At 38.2% G+C, this 17,208-nt stretch overlaps 1 protein-coding gene and 1 long non-coding RNA gene across 2 annotated transcripts; one reads left to right on the plus strand and one right to left on the minus strand.

Annotated features, from left to right (window-relative positions):
* Positions 1-2,743: 2,743 nt before the first annotated feature.
* Positions 2,744-11,802, plus strand: ftr83 (finTRIM family, member 83). The gene is made up of 7 exons (XM_041801274.1): positions 2,744-3,618; positions 5,430-5,525; positions 5,718-5,951; positions 8,393-8,552; positions 8,691-8,747; positions 9,204-9,284; positions 10,921-11,802. Exons 1-7 carry the CDS (start codon positions 3,049-3,051, stop codon positions 11,445-11,447), a joined length of 1,725 nt encoding a protein of 574 aa, XP_041657208.1. The 5' UTR covers positions 2,744-3,048; the 3' UTR covers positions 11,448-11,802.
* Positions 5,358-16,769, minus strand: LOC121518732. The gene is made up of 3 exons (XR_005992668.1): positions 16,695-16,769; positions 15,087-15,129; positions 5,358-5,885 (listed from the first exon to the last, which is right to left on the minus strand). It is a non-coding gene; the product is annotated as an uncharacterized LOC121518732 (long non-coding RNA).
* Positions 16,770-17,208: the final 439 nt, after the last annotated feature.

Consider the following 17,208-nt stretch of genomic DNA (forward strand, 5'->3'; position numbering starts at 1 on the left):
AATGCAAGCAAGCAAAGACTTTTAGCAATATAGTGTATGATTAAAAATAGTTATTGACAACCTTTTTCATTGACAAAGACAGGAAATAGTGAGCTAAAAGTCTTTGGTTATAAAAATGCTGACAAAAAACAGTTTAGTTTTTTATTAAAATGTTGGAACATCAACATATTGGACATAAATCCATATTTTTTCACCCCTGTGTGCAAATCAGTCAAAACAGAGGCAGAGATTAGAAGACAGTTTATTAAAGGTAATCAGTATTTTAAATCAGTTTATCATATATCCAGTTTCAATTTGGCTTATTGCATCAGTTAAAGAGAATAAATGCTTTGACTTCTTCTTATCTGATCTTAGATATGCTGTATGTAGAATAAAAGAGTTTTTATAATGAACTACTGCTGAAGCCTACGCTTCTGTGGTCACTATTTTTGGCTTTCTCCTTAATTTCATCCTTAAATGTACTGTATTTATAGTTTGTTTATTACTATATCTATTTTTAATGAACTAAAACCACTACATCAGAAACTCATCATTAAGATGCGCTTAGATTGGCAGTAAGGTTAGAATAATTCTTTAATTTACACTTAAGTGAAATAAACAAACACAATAACATAAAAGCAGATCCTCGGAAAGTTATATTTGATATGTACCACAGTTTGTTGACTAAAATTAAGTAATAATAACCTTATCTATATAGCACCTTTACTAACAGATGTTTACAAAGTGCTTTAACAGACACCGCAAAGGCATGAACTCTGGGATTAATACAGTTTTAAAAATAGAAAATTAAAGTGTTCATCAACCTTCCTTTGTTCCTTGAGGAAGACAGGACAAAAGTGAGCTAAAATAGATCTTTGTAGATAAAAATGCTGAGGAAAATTAAGTTTAGTTTTCCTTAAGGAGACTTACCAAGACTATAATCTTACTGCTTGAATATCAGATGTCCAAAAATCCTAATTTTTCCTCCCCTTCGGTTTAAGCTGTCAAAACGGAGGCAGAGAGTGTTCTAAATGAATGTCAGTATTTGGCACACAACTATATTTTAAGTAGAATAAATGTTTTGACTAAAAGTAAAGACCAAAATGTGATAACCCTAAAACTTGACGGAATTTGTTTCAGCAATTAAAAACCAAGACTGAAAGAGCAAAACTGACCAAAATGTGACTAAAACTAATGAAAACTAAGACTAAATCTAAATAAGCTGCCAAAATTAATAATTACATACTCATCCTTAAGGAGGCAGAAACCCATTTTCTCATACATTTTGATATCTATAGTTTTTTAAATTTCTTTCTATGTCCATTTTTTGTTTGGATAATGCTGGTTTAAAATGAAGCGGCATTCAGACATGCTTTTCCCACATACTTGATTTGTTTAAAAAAAAAAAAAAAAGAATTCTATTCCTTCCTTATTCCGACACTGTGTTTTCTTTTCTATTTCTTTTTGTTTCGTTTAACTTTTGTGTGATGTAATCTGTACAGCACTCTTTTTTATCACTGGGCTACTAAGTATAGACAAATATTTTGAATGCATGTTGATACCATGTTGATGGACTTCTATGAGCTTTTTGCAAGAAGTATATGAAAAGAAAGTTATCAAAATGTTCAATACTTCAATATTTTTTCAATATTATGTGTCGAAAATGATCCAATCTCTATTATTCCGATGACTAATATTGTGGAACAGTGCACAAACTTTACAAAACCATTTCTATTTTATAAACAGGTTTACTGGAGAGGGAAACAACAAATCCATCAAAATTTTCAAACTGCTGCACACCATCTAACTCAGCGGTTCTCAATGTGGGGGTCAGGACCCTGAGGGGGGTCGCCAGATTTGGATGATTTCAAATTGTATCTTTTAATCCATTTTTATAAAACATATGCATAAAATAAGTCAAATGTAAAATAAAACATGGTCATTTGGTGAGATTTATGCTGAAATCAAAGTGATGTTGATAAAATCCTGAAATGTAAGTCTGTGCACCACTATTCTTGAATTTGCTTGACTGTGTTCAACTCTGCTCAACAACCTTCAGGCACAGTGGGGATCCCCGGTCTCTGGCACCTTTAATTTCAGAAGGGGTTGCAGGTTTGAGAACCCCTTCTCTAAATAACAAAACAAACAAATGCACAAACAAAACAAACATGCAATGTTTTGTGACACAGAAATGCTTTTGAGTTCACTTGCAGTTATTAAACATTAAGGACTAGAGCTGACTCAACATTGTCTATATGAATTCTACTTTTATTGCTGTGTTATCTCACCAGGTATCTGTATTACTTGATTTTTACTGAAGTTTAAAATTTTAGTATCATGCCTGCCAGGCCATTGCATCACTACTTTATAAACTGATGATTCATCCTGATGAAATGATTCACTGCTGATGATGTTAGGTGTGAGACATTCTCAGCAGTAAAAGGCTGTGATATGATCAGCAGAAGAGCAGAAATTTATCTCTTTAGCCTCGGGTCAGTTTGTACTGTGAGTTCGAATCATCACACGCTTGAAGGGAGCCGTTTGTCTCCGGGCAAACTTTCACAATCAGCAACTATATAACCCTGTGACACACCTGTGGTTTCATTGTGGCCTTTTTACAGTCTTTTCTCATTTTAACTCATCTATTTATGGATTCAAACACTCAAAACATTATTCTTACAAGTACTTTTGGGCTGCTTTAATCAAATGCAATAAAACCTGAAAGACTTCATTTTCTTTTTATTTTTGTAGTGCCTTGAATAAAATAAAAAAAAACAGAGTTGAGGAACAATGGTGCAACTGTCATCTCTAAAGGCCAAGCCTTAAATCTTATGACCAAACATTTTATACACCCTACTCTGTAACTTATGGAGACATTCACTGTGTCCTCTCCTCGCCCCGCCTTTGTTTGACTGGTTTCGGCTTAACCAGTTTAGCCTCCCTCTCTGTTTACTCTATATAACCTGCACCTGTAGTACCTGCGCGATCACTTAGCCACTGTGCTGACACAAGTCACTGACATCCTTCACAGCAGCAGCACAGTAAGAGAGAGAACAGAAAGTTTTCAACATGTCACTAGACCATGAGGACTGCTACCTATGTAAGGAGTCTCTGAGAGACCCCGTGTCCATCCCATGTGGACACATCTTCTGCTCCATCTGTCTGAAGACGTACTGGGACCATGCTGATCACACGGGCAGCTACCTGTGCCCGCAGTGCAGGGTCAGCTACAGCAAGAGGCCCACACCAAGACGCGTCGGAAGCTCTCGGAACTCCAGCCTACAACGCAGCTATGAATCCCAACCGCCTACGCCTCCGTCCCCTGACTACAACCATGCAGGACCCCAAGATGTAGCCTGTGATGTCTGCAAGAAGCACAAAGCCGTCAAGACGTGCCTGATGTGTCTGGCGTCTTTCTGCGAAAAGGATCTCCAGGCTCACTTTAACTCGCCCACGTTCAAAAGGCACAAGCTGGTGGATGTGTTGGACGTCCTCGACCGACACGTCTGTCCTCAGCATCAGAAAGGTCTGGAGCTGTTCTGTCGGACGGACCAGATGTGTATCTGTGTGCTGTGTACCGTGAAGGAACACAAAGGTCATGACATGGTGTCTGCTGAGCAGGAGCGGGCGGACGAGCAGGTAGGAAACATTTTATTTAAAGTGGCAACACCAGCTTCAAGATTGTCTCTGCTTTAGCAACAAACACCTTGAAAAATAGGTGTTGCACCCTTTAATGTAAAGCTTTATCAATCTCAAACCAGAGCCATTATCTAGAGAAACTTAAGGCTGAAAAATGAAGCAGAAGTACCAAAAACTGCAGTTCCTTGAATGGCCCCTTGAGGCTGGCTCCAAAAGTGAGGCAATCCCTATAAACATCAATATTGTAAGGCCTAACTTAACAGCAGAATTAAACGTGTTTACAGCCTGATACAGCCCCTGTAGTTTATGCATGTATGCATAAACTACAGGGGCTGTATCAGGCTGTAGTTCATGCATGTATGCGTGACATCTTTAAATGTGATTTCACTCACTTGGTCATATTTATTTTAAGGCTTAGACCTGAACAGTATTAAAAGTGTTCAGTGACAAGAGGGTGATGCTAGCTTTCTGTCAAGAGTCACTTCACCTAATCCCTGTCACTCATCTTAGACTTGTTGTCGTGTTTGTGGTATTTTCTTAGAGTCTTAAGTCTTAAAACTGCAAATATCATCCCATTCATTTTGAAACATGCTGCTTAACCAGCTTAATCACTTGCTAAAGCATTAACCATACACACAGCATAGGAAAGTGTTGATAGCTTAGCATCACTCCACCAGCCCTCTCCAGAGCCCTGATTTGTGTGTTTTCTGGCTCCAGAAAACCAACTGACAGCTGAACTCAGGGCTCCAAAATGGCAACCAATGGGTGATGACAACTCATACAGTCTTGGGCAGCATAGTTTATTACATGAGTAGTGACACAGTGGCAAATAATGCTTGAGAGAACAGCTGACAATAGAAACAAGCCCACAAACCAAAGCCTCAAGCATTCAGCGAGACACGCCCTTGTGATAACAAGACTGCTACCTGCACATAAGGCATCCAGTGTCAACACGGAGAGGTACACTCTTATCGCAAAGGTTAAAAATACAGATGATTTCGAAAGCTTTGCCTAAACCTGAGGGCAAAGCTGTTTTACTTTATCTACATCCTGACCATCACCTCAGGTCATGAGCTTTGTAGTGAAAAAGGACTGATATTGCAGACCGACAGGCAGCGGTTGAGTTTCCTTTGAAAGGCTAAGAGGGAAAGTCAGGGGCTCAGACATCCAAAAGCAGCCAGCTGAGTCTGGCATCTGATATCAATGCCTCCAAGCTGCCAGTACAAGGGTTGGTGGGCTTGTCTGGAGGTACACCCAGAACCCTCTGCAGTGATTTTATTCCAGTCTGGCCTAGACACACCTTCAATCCCCCAGTAGGAGGTAGAAAAGGAGGAAAGTGAGTCAAGATTAACTTTCTGAGGTTGCTGCCACTGCCATTCAGGTCAAAACAAGCCCACTGCACTGATGCAAATCCAAGCTAGTGTGTTTTTTAAATTTTCAGTCAAAATCATCTATCAACACTTCCTGTAAAGTCACATTCACATGAAAAGTTCAGATAAACATCTGTCTAGTATTTTAAAATAGGATAATACTCAGATAATGCATTCCTACACTCCCTATTGGCAGTTTTTTTTAAATTATTGCAAGTAATTCAGACCCTTTTTTTTCACCTTTGTATCTTGAAATGAGATATTTATCAGTTGAATGTGGCTTAAAATATGTGCATAAGACATCTTTTGATAAGGAATGATACAAAACACTTCCTTAAATTAGTGTTTTGCAGTGAAAGGATCAAGAAAAAAGGGATGGATTGATTTATTTGTGGTATTTTTATCTTCTTACCAACAATGTTTCTGTTGTTTTCCTCATAGCAACGTCTGGGTGTTACTCAGGCAGAGATACAGGAGAAGATTCATGACCGACTCAAGCAGATGGAGGAAATGAAACAAGCTGTGGATTCACTCAAGGTTTGTTCCCCTAACCATCCATCAGACAGATAAGACCAGACAAACCACTTCAGACTGAATGGAAAGTTAATGTAACCACCAGCTCAGACAGCATTCCTCCATGTCAGGGCGATGACAGTGTCTCGTATTGTGCTAAGTGAAACCGATGTGACGCCCAGTTGATTAATAGTGACATTCATGTTTCCTGTGCAGACTTCAGCCCAGAGAGCACTGCAGGAGTGTGAGAAGATGTTCAGTGACATGATGCGCTCCATCGAGAGGATGCAGCAGGAGATGGCCAAGCTGATCACATCTAACAAGAGAGCTGCGCTGAACAACGCCGAGGGCCACATGGAACGTCTGAGCCACGAGATCGCCGATCTGAAGAGGAGAGACAACGAGATAAGCCAGCTGTCCCGCACTGAGGACCACATCCACTTTATCCAGGTGACTGACAGCCCCAATACAGATTATTTCAGGTCTACGGGTGATCAATTTCTTTAAAAAATTCTGTACGATGCAACATAAAACAAAACCTGAATAACTGAGCAGCAGAGATTTTTTGATGCCTTTGCCCCTCTAACTGTAGATACCAAGACTTGGGCATGAATTAATTAAGAGTACCCTTCTGACACTAGTTAGATAAATTCATACATGTTTTTTATGGAATAACCCAAATCACTGACATTTTACAAGCCAAAACTAATGCTACAATCACAGTGAGCAGCACACATTTGTCACACTGGCTGTATAAAAAGATGGACATTGACTCTCCCCTTTCACTCGTTGCATAGAAGTGAAGTCAATTTCCCCAGCCGCGGGAACTGGTATAATGAATATATGGAGTACAAATTTCTGCTGTACATCACAGTAGAGGGGATTAGCCTCTCCTTTAAATAAAACAGAAAAAATTAACTTGCTGGTAACACGTCAGGAATCTCTCATAGTTCAAAGCTGAACAGATTCTTTTGTCGGTTATAAGCACTCGTCTTTTCTTGTATTTTTTGCTATCTAGTTACATGATAATGGCATCTTTGGAACTGAAAACAGAAGGTTTTGAAAACAGGTTCCAGAGCGTAAACTTCTAAGAAAAGGCCCTGTGTCCTTATAAGCTGCCAGTATGCAAATTCACAGTACAGTTCCAGTCATGTGCCAGGTAGGTGGACTGTAACAACATTGGTGAAGTCCTGAGTTCTGCCTGTGCTTTTCACTCCCTCTCATCATTTTCTCGAAATTTACTTCACATGGAGAAGCAAACCCATCTTATCCTTTGTCCTAAAAATGTTTATGCATTTGCTATTTTTGTTTGTTTACACCTTATCCCTCAGTGGAAGAAAGCGTACGGTATGCTCACATATACATGTAGTTTGATTATAAATTGGCACAGCCATCTACTGGCCTGGCTTTTATATGCCAGGATATTTAGTAGGGATGCACAAAATTTTCAGCATGATATCCGTATCTGCAGATATGAACATTTCTTCTGATATTGACAACTGATATTTTGGCTATTAAGTCTGCTTATATCCCCGTAAATTGGCTGTAAGAACACAAAAGTTAGTGGCATTTTTGGCTGGATCAACAGACCTACGTCAGCTGAAGTCTTTCCTTTATACATCATCATTCCTTACACTTTAAAGTGCGTTTAAGGACTGAAATGTTTTAATTTATTCATCCTCAAATTTTAAAGTGTTTTACAGACTGAAGTTTTACATCTGAACTACATTTGAATATCAGTATTGATATCAGTATTGCAGCACTTTTTTGGAGAGAAAAAAAAATTCAATTTTTGATGGTTCATGTTCATGTCTACATGGCCCTAATGTTCCTCACACACTCTGCTGATCCAATAAAGAATGCTGCAGCAGCTTTATTGATGAACAGAGTTGTTGATCATGGCCCTTGTTAACATCAACTAATTGAAACTAAACAGCTCAGAAAAAAATAACACTTATATTTGCTGGATAAGAACAATTTACAAAAGATGTGCACAGTTAGCTTAAATCTGGATATTGGTCTGTTTGACTAATTATCTTTTTTTAAAAAACCGCAATAAAGCCTCCCACCAATAGTAGCTTCTATCTTCAGTTATTGGCCACTAGCTTCCTGCCAGAGCTTTCCCCTGGCACTTCGCTGGACATAAACATGAGACGTTCATTGGTTAGTGTGTCATAGGAACAGAACAGTATGGCAGTTTTTAGAACTAGAAAATGGAAATAAAGCTGTCCGTACGTTGTTGAGAGCTATACTAATGTTTATTTAACTGAAGAGATGAGTAACCACAATTAGTGCAATATTAATCTGCAAAGAAGAATGAAGGCTGGAGGAGCCAGCTGCTAACTTTAGCCACATTCTTGGCCACTCTTACATCATATACCTACTCGCACAAGGACCCTGTGATAAATTTGGCTTTTTTTGAACATTTTCTCCACTTTAGTATCTCAAATCCAGTTCTTACACAGACTTAGCCAAATAGGGGAATAGGCACCAGGAAACATCCTCATGACCTACAATGACAGATTCTATAATAGAGGATTTTTTTTTTGTGTATTTAGATTTTATAGTTTGGCTCTGTACCACCTGTTAACATGGATGAGGCAGAGCTTATAAACTATACTGCAGCCAGTCCACAAAGAGAGCTATTTTATTATTAAAAGATATTTTGGCTTCACTTCTGGGGAGCTGTCATGTCATCCATCTTTCTAGCCATTATGGTTTTCTACAGATACATGATTATTTTCCTGAAACCAGCTCTTCATTGCTGGATGCATCACCTGCCGTTCCTTCAGATAGCTCATGTTCCGTTAAGGATGCAACAGAGCTATTTCTAGGTACTAGTATAAAAACAATTATTAATGTTTCTTTGCATAAATTTGTTTTTCTATCAGAGCTACCACATGCTGATCGCCCAGACTGAGGCAGAAGAGTTGCCTACAGTGAGCGTCAATCCCTACTTCACCTTTGGTCCGGTTACCAAGGCCGTGTCTGAGATGAAACAGCACCTGAATGAATTCAGCAATGATGAGCTGGTGAAAGTGGCCAAGACAGGTCAGTGTGGGTCCAGAATCAAGTCCTTACTGGGAGATAATAGAAAATCATGAAAATAAAGCATTTATTTACAGAAACCTACAGCAAACCTTAGGCCTCTGTCAACATGGTAACCCATTTATTTATTTATTTTTTCAGTTAACAAAATGACCTTCTGCCAACTGGATGAACCTAAAAAGAGACGTTCAATGAAGAGTGAGTATTTGTTTCTGGACACTCCATTAAAATAGATGGATAACAGTGTTAACAAATTACATAACATAACAAATTACATAGAAACAGTTGAAAGTAATTCAAATAGATTTGGGTAGATTTCCATTTTCCTTTGTGTAGATTTATTAGAGAGCAGCTTGAGGCCACTCCTTTAGGTTAATTATTTGTTACTTTGAAAAAGATGTTAAAGTCACGGGGAGCTTATATTAACATGCTCCATTTTCATGGTTTTTGGCAGTTCAGATATGGTATCAAGATACTATGCCAGCCAAAGTTCCTGCTATAACAACTATATCATCCCCAACCTATTTTATGTCAGTTCTCTCTTCTTAGAGATATTTTACCAGCACTTAAAATTTTGAGGAATAATTCCTTGCAAAGAATGGCTCTATAATTCACTGTGTACTCCTCTAACTGTTTTCCTGTCTTCTTTCACAGATGAGGAACAAGCACAAGTGCCAACCATGTACAAGGCCATCCCGGTCCAGGAGCCTACACACAGAGACGATTTCCTGAAATGTGAGTCTCAGCACCTCTGATTGTTTTTTCCTGACTGACACAGATCGCTGCTCTCTCTGCTCATTTCAGTGCAAATTAGATGCTGATGAGGTTCTCTGTCAGACCCTGTGGCTGACCACAAAATCTGACTGCAGTAACTAATCCATGTCCTACAGCGCTGACAGAGACGAGGTAGCTTGCACTTTGTGGCTTCCCTTAAGTCCTTAGCTTGTGCAGTCACTCCACATTTGAACAGAATGCATAAAAATCTGTTTGCTAACCATTTGTATTAGAGCAAAAAAAAAGAGAGAAAAAACAGCAATCATGCAGTTGCTAAAGCTAGATCATCCCTAGAATAATAATTAGAATATATATAAGAATATCTTGTTTTTAAGCAAATTGACAGGAGCCAATTTACAAAAATACAACAATTGTTTTGAATGCAATTTTGCATTTCACAGTCATTAAAATCACTAGAAGGTGTTTGAAAGGTTGTGGGTACAATCAGTAGACTCTTAATTCTAAGTGATCATAGTCTCTTGTATTCTGTAATGCAAAGGTTCCCAGACTTTTCGGCCCAGGACCCCCAAATTAACAGTGCCAAAGAATGGGGACCCCCACTATTCCAATGATAGAGCATAAAGGCAAGAATGGCCATGCACACTCACTAGCCCTTTCTCAACTTTAGAATAAGAACCACACAAACCAACCAAACTGTCTTAAAAACATAATATTTCATAAAGTAATTTACTATAAGAAAAGGCTGGAAGCAGAATATACCATTTGAAATTTTTCGTAGTTTTATGGAAAACATTTGCGACCCCACTTTGATGCTTCATGACCCCCAAGGTGGCTTTTACCCCCATTTTGAGAACCACTGCTTTAATGGCAGCAGGAGCCACAGACTCTTGTTAAAACTTTCACAAAGTTGCCCTACTTGATGCTTGATTTAATACCTAAATACTGGTGTACATTGTTATATGAGTCAATCTCTGGTTTGAAGTCTTTTTGAAACCACAAGTTTGCTAGTTTGGCATAACACTCTCTCATTGTTTGGGCCAAGTACCTGGATCAGTTTCTCTCATCAGTGTAGCCCGATATGATTTAGGGCTTGGCTGTTATTCAGGACAGAGATGGAGAAAGGCCTATCCACCAAGTTGTCCAAATATAATTACGTGTCTCCAAAAAAGAGCAAAATCAAGAAGTCGATGGTCTAAATGACCCCCCTTCAAAAGTGGAGTCCCAAAATTCTGTGATAGTAACGGTTAAAAATGCAAAATTGTTAGCTGCACCTTTGTTCATAGTAAGCCTCACAAACAGTGATGATACCTCTGGCATTCCAGATCATAGACCGGGCCGATCTAGCCGAGGCCACCGAGTGTCCCACCAACTGTGACCTTAAGAGGTGGAGGCACACAGCAGGCAGGTGACATCTAACGCTGGGGAAATTATTCTGATTTCTGTGATCAGCCAGAGGGTCTAATGCTTGTCTTTTTAATCTTGCTTTTGCAGAAGGTAGATAAAAATTCTGGTGCAAAGGTGAGGGGTGCTTTGATCTGCTAAGACCTGGGTTTACTAAATCACCAAGAAATAACCACACAAATTAAACTCAGATGCTTCCTCTTGAAAATTAAGTGTTTTAAATTTATCCTTCCAGACGCCTGCCAGCTCACTTTGGACCCAAACACAGCCTACAGACAGCTCTACTTATCCCGAGGAAACAGGAAAGCGGCCCTAAAGAGAGACCCCCAGAACTACGGTGACCACTCTGGCAGGTTTGACTCCCTGCCTCAGGTCCTGTGTGTGGAGCCTCTCACTGGAGGAGCTTACTACTGGGAGGTGGACTGGAGCGGGGAGGGGGCTGCCATCGGGGTCACCTACAAGGGCATCAAGAGGACGGGATACGGAGACAGCTGTCGCATCGGGTACAACCGCAAGTCCTGGAGTCTCTTCTGCTCCGACTCGAGCTACTCAGCCCGCCACAACAAAGACCAGCTGGAGATCAACGCCCCCTACTCGTCTCGTATCGGTGTGTTCCTAGACCACGCTGGGGGGGTCCTCTCTTTGTACAGTGTAGGAGAAAACATGTCTCTCATTCACCGCTTCAAGACCACATTTAGTGAGCCTGTGTACGCAGGTTTCTGGGTCTGGTATGAGTCTGCCATCACCCTCGTCCAGCTGTGATGAAACAACACACTCACAATGATAAATATAAAACTGTGATTCAGTTTGGTACTGGTTTAAAGAACAAAAATCACTGCTATCTGTTATAATAAAATATATGCTACAATTTCAGTACAAAGTGATCATTTTTATTGTTATTTTAGACTTTATACTGTATATTTTGACTATCAGGGAGCTGTTCTTAATGACTGTGAAGATTCTGCATGTAAACACATTCTATCTGATACCAGGTGAATAAATTAAATAAATGTCTAAGTTATGATTTCGAATAATGAAGGCTGTAATTGATTGTAAAATGTGATGAGATTATATGTAAAGGCTAGGATACACTTATTTTTGCCAATAAACATTTTATAAAAAGGATTTATCATGCATTTTTGCTTTTTGCTTCTATCTTTACAAACTCTTACTTTGCAGCTTAACTAGTTGAAAGGCTGCGCATGTGAAGATAAAATCTAGAAATGCAAATGTACTGTTCATTAATTTTGTTTAAGAACCATGTAAAAGAGCTCAGAGCTGGATTTGGGTTCAAGTTGGTTTCAGAACACTAAAGGTAATAACCAGAGACTCTCAAGTAAAATCCCTGAGTTCAAGTTTACAGGCCAGCGTCACAGATCTATGGAAGCCCACGGTGGACATGAATTCATACATTTTATTAACTCCACTTTCTCATAGTAATGAGTTATGTGGCTCTCTTCTTGAGATCTTGGCTTAATTTTTCATTATCTCGGGAGATCAGAGCTAGTTTTCTCATTTAAATGGGTTTATTTTGGAGACTTTTGGAAACTTGGAGGGAGGAAGGAGGAAATAGAACAAAAATAATAAACACCTAATAACAGTGGGCCTCAATCACTGATCAATCTGAAAAAGAAATGGGTTCTTTGATAAGTATACTCAGTTTTAAAGACAATTCTGACATTCACCAGTTTTTATAAACCTGTGATTTGTTCTCAGCTAAGAACAAAAACAAAGAGCACTCCAGGGCTTTAGCACATTTGAGTGTTGGTATGATAGAGTAAAGCTTTTAATTTTGCACTTAGCAACACCCAAATACTACACTGAAAAACAGTAAAACATAAGTTTGAGTGATATTTAACCCTACATTTACCAATGATGATTTTTTTTATCATAATGAAATATAATAATGAAATAATATAGGCTAATATCATATAAATGCACAATTTTTAAAAAATGGTTTTCTCGTGAACTAAATATTTCAACTTTTGATTTAACCATGCAATGTCTGATCTTAGCTGCAAAATGTTAGAACATGAATATAAACTGGTGGTAAACTTACTTTTTCCATTTAACAACTTTAAAACAAACAAAAAGTAGGCTCTCATATGAGTATTTAAATGTGTCGTGCCATCATTTAACAGTGCCAGCTTTTAGAAAAAATATAGGGCTTTCACCAAACTCCCTCATTTAAATGTTTTTAATTCATCTTAACTGCATTTTTTTTTCTAAATACTTGTGATTTCTGATGATATTGCCATCGCAACGAGTGATACCTGATGTATTTGTAGTACACATTTAACATCTACCACTGGCTGAAAATATAATTAAATCATCCTTTTCTGTTTAACTTGGGGCACCACCACATCAGAACCCGAGAAGTATTTCATATACTTAAATTGTGTGATGTTTTTAGGTTTTATTTTAATTTGGGCATTACTGACATCTTACTTTTTCGCTTCTCAGTACTGTATGCCCTCTGTATTTGCACACAGCCCTGCTGTCTCGTGCCCTCATATGGGCAAAAAAGTGCTTCTCCTAAGCTTATCAGAGCAATGCCGTTCAACCCCACATCATGAATCTGAAGTAGATTTCTCTAAGAATCTTTCTTAAAATCAAAATTCTTAAAAATCTTTAGCAAATGAAAGTCTATTGGTGGAGGAGTTCAAGTATGTGACACAAATATTTCTTCTATGTTGTTTTAGATCTTTTTGGTGTTTTACATCACTGCAAATCAAATCTGTGTCCTTTTTCTATGCCAATATTTCAATTTAAGGAGCACCTTAACCTTAAGACCACCAAGTTTGAATGAAAACTTTAGTGTATGGGTATTACTAAGTAGTGCTGTTGTCAATTTCTAAAGGCAAATCTACAGACAGGTGACGTATCTGGTGCCGGCTTTAAACCCTATAAACACTACATCACCTGACTCAGCAAACTGAGCTTAGAGCAGTGACCATAAGAGCACCTGTTGACAACGTTACTATGTCATTTAGCAGATGCTTTTGTCCACAGCGACGTACATCTGAGAGTAAGTACAACACAAGTAAAGATCCAGACAGGAGGAAACAACATCAGTCAGTGCCACAAAGTGCTTCAAGTCCAGTCGGCCAAAGGTGCTGCCATGCAGTGTTAGAGGGTATGCACATGGTGTAATATGTTGTAAACAAAGAAGACATCCAAGTGGCTTACCATAAAATATAACAAATACAAAGCACAAGACAAGGCCTTAACATTAAAATCCTTTAGGGAGGGTACTGTCTACCACTTAGAGATGTCTCACTAGTATGAGCAATGAAAAATGTTTCTGTTTTGTCGCATTGGTCAAATGTGAATATTGTGACTGATGTTGTAAGGGTTAACAGCAGTGTTGGTTTTGTGGAGGTCTGACAAGAGTTAAGAGGAGTTTTACAGAAACAGGTGGACTGTGACTGAGGGGCTCTTAAAGTTAGTGAAGCCTAATGCAGCAGTAGTTTTAAATGTTTGCGGTCATGTTTGCTTGACTTTAAAGATGTTTAACTTTGAGTTAGTCATTCGCAGTCTGGAATCAGATAGAAACAGTGCAAGATGGAAAAAAAGCGACTATGTTTCTTATTACACCTTTATTTGATTACTATAGGTGAAGAAAACCCATGAAATTATAGCTTTTTATCTAAGGAGCTTTCAAAAAATAATGCATAAAAAACATCAGTCTGCAACAAACCACAAAACAAAGATTAGTCAGCATGAAACAACATGACTTGAACAAACAAAAGGTTTGGTTTCAGTCCTGACTGCATCGGGCTTTAAGCTGCCTAGTGAAGTGAGTGAGACTGTGGAATCCTAAAACTGCAGCCTCAAGGGTAAACTTTAGAGAGACAGCAGAGGATATGAAGACCTCCTCAAAAATGCTGTAGGATATGGTCATTGTTCTGTGTTGGATCCCTCCATTTATGATTTGTAGAATAACATTTTTTAACAAATCCTCCAAACAAAAGAGAGAGAGAGGACAGACAGGCTCCAGACTAGTGTAAAATATAAGGAATCATGATTATTCATCAGTCCAACACCTTGAAAGGAAGACTTCTCTTGATAACAAATCTCAGATATTAAGACATTTTTCATCTTTCAGAATAAATGAAAAGGCTTGTAACATTGCAATGCAGGTGTAAAAATATGTCAGAATTACAAATAGACATCTATAAACTGAAATATACTACTGTGTATGTTGTTTGATATAAAAACAAAAATCTGGTATTGTGCAGGCAAAAAGAAAAAGTGAAAGTTAACTAAGTTTACTAAATATGCAGTCAACAGAGTGAATTTGCTGTAAAGAGGCTGACTGTTGTAGATATTCTGCACAGAAGTTAACATGTACTTTAATGTTATAGCGACCTCTAGTGGAGAAGTTTGTGCAGCACTCACCAAGGCTGTCATCACCAACATCCATCAGACCCTTGGAGGACTCCTGTGAGGAGGTGAATCACTGTTACAAACACATTTAATTTCTGAATGTCAGTTTTTCTACCATAGAGGAACATCTTAGACTCAGTAGATGCAAACACAATTAATACTCCTTCGTGACAGGTTTGGTTAGTTATATATTATCTTTAAACCTACCACTTACCACCTGTCTTTGAGAAGTTTGTTTTGTTTATCTTAAATCTAATTGTGTGTGTTTATTTTTCTCCATACATTTTAGAGATGAAAAGTAATTCTTAATCTCTTTATGGCAGTGATACTCAACGCGTGGCTGTTTTGTGATTATTTGTGGCTTTTTTATGTCTTCATTTGAAATATCATTCCCCCAGAAAACCTTAGAAAAGGGAAACTTGGACCTCAGAAATTATCCATGTGACTGCAAGTCACATCAATCAGTTCAAATCCCCACATTAATACAGTTGGCTTTAATTTTCAACCTTTATTTTTTGTCTGTATATTTCCATTGCCTTTATTTGCAATTTTTTGCTTTACTTTTAATTTTAATCCATTTTTACTGCTTTAAGCCCACTTTTGCCATCTCTTTTTGGCCATTTTTACTACTTCTATCCCATTTTTGCCACCTGTTTTTTGCCTCTTTTACCCTGCTTTTTGCTATTTGCAATTTCCCCTTTTTGCCCATTTAAGCCGCGTTTTTCCATTAAATGCCACTGTTTTCAGCATTCTTACATCTCTTTGCTGCTTTCTGACCATTCGCCCCACATTTTTGCCCATTTTAGTCACTTTTAAACTCATTTCTTGCTATGTTTTTGCTGCTTTATGACATTTTTCCCACATTTTTGCGCATTGTATTCACTTTTACAGTCATCTTTTGTCATGTTTTTGCTGTTTTTTGGCCATTTTTGCCACCTGTAACTCTTTTTTTTGGTAACTTCTCACCCATTTTCGCCACTTACTACTCTTCTGCCACTTTTCCTCCCTGTTTTTCCACCCACTTTTTGCCATTTCTTGCCTTCTTTTCCCCTTTTCACCCCTTGTTGATACTTTTTCACCGTTGTTTGACCATTATTTGCCACCTTGTACTTATTTTTATAGCCACTTTAATTAGTTTTCGCCACTTTTCACCACTTACATTGTGGCTCTTGCAAAGGCATTTTTTTTTTAACAATTTGGCTCTTTGGTGGAGCGGGGCTGAGTAACACTTCTTTATGGTTTTTTCGTGTTTGGTTTAGCGCTCATGAATATGTCTAAAAATTTAAAAACGCCTACCATAAATAGGACATTAACACACAGTATTCTAAGCAAAAACCAAACATCAAAGGTAAGTGAGCAAATTTAGTGATCAGCCAGGCAGTCCTCCAGGTGTCAAGAACAAGGACACCACAACATCAACAGTGAAGCTGCAATTTTACAGTTTTAGCTAGCAAAGCTAAACAACGTAGTGAGGCTAAATCACTCAATAATAAATCCATATAAGAACACAATTATTTGAAATTGATTAAAGGGATTCCCACAAACATATTCTATCGACAAATAGTGCTTTAACGAGGAAAACAAGCGTATTTTTAAGTGTTTAAGCAAAGATTATCTCACCTTACTGCACATTCATAACGGTGCCAACTGGTGAACTAATAGGTCAACGGGTTCTATCACTCAAGTGAGCAGGGGCTCCGGGAGACAGCAGAGGGTGCTCATGTTACAGAAGGTATTCGAAGTAGCAGAAACAAAAAACAAACAAACAAACAAAAAAACCTAGAAAAGCCCTCTGAGAGCGCAGACCTCCGCCATTAGCCCTATCTCACAATAGTAAAGAATCCTTTAAAAAATTCCTGGATCCAGAGGGTGATCCGGATCACCAGTTCTTCCTTATGCCATTTCTGACATTTCCTGAACATTTCATCAAAATCCGTCCATGACTTTTTGAGTTATGTTGCTAAAAATCTAATAAACTAACACACCACCAAGAGGAACAAACTCTTTATTAAAAAAAAGAACATGTTTACTTCAGTGTATGTATTTCGATACTATATCATAGAAACTGGTACCTTTACTGAGAGTAAAATATTACTACTTTATCACAACACAGCACTAGATGTGGAACCAAAAC

The sequence above is a fragment of the Cheilinus undulatus genome, linkage group 12 (genome assembly GCF_018320785.1).
Source record: "Cheilinus undulatus linkage group 12, ASM1832078v1, whole genome shotgun sequence".
In the NCBI taxonomy this organism is placed as follows: Eukaryota; Metazoa; Chordata; class Actinopteri; order Labriformes; family Labridae; genus Cheilinus; species Cheilinus undulatus.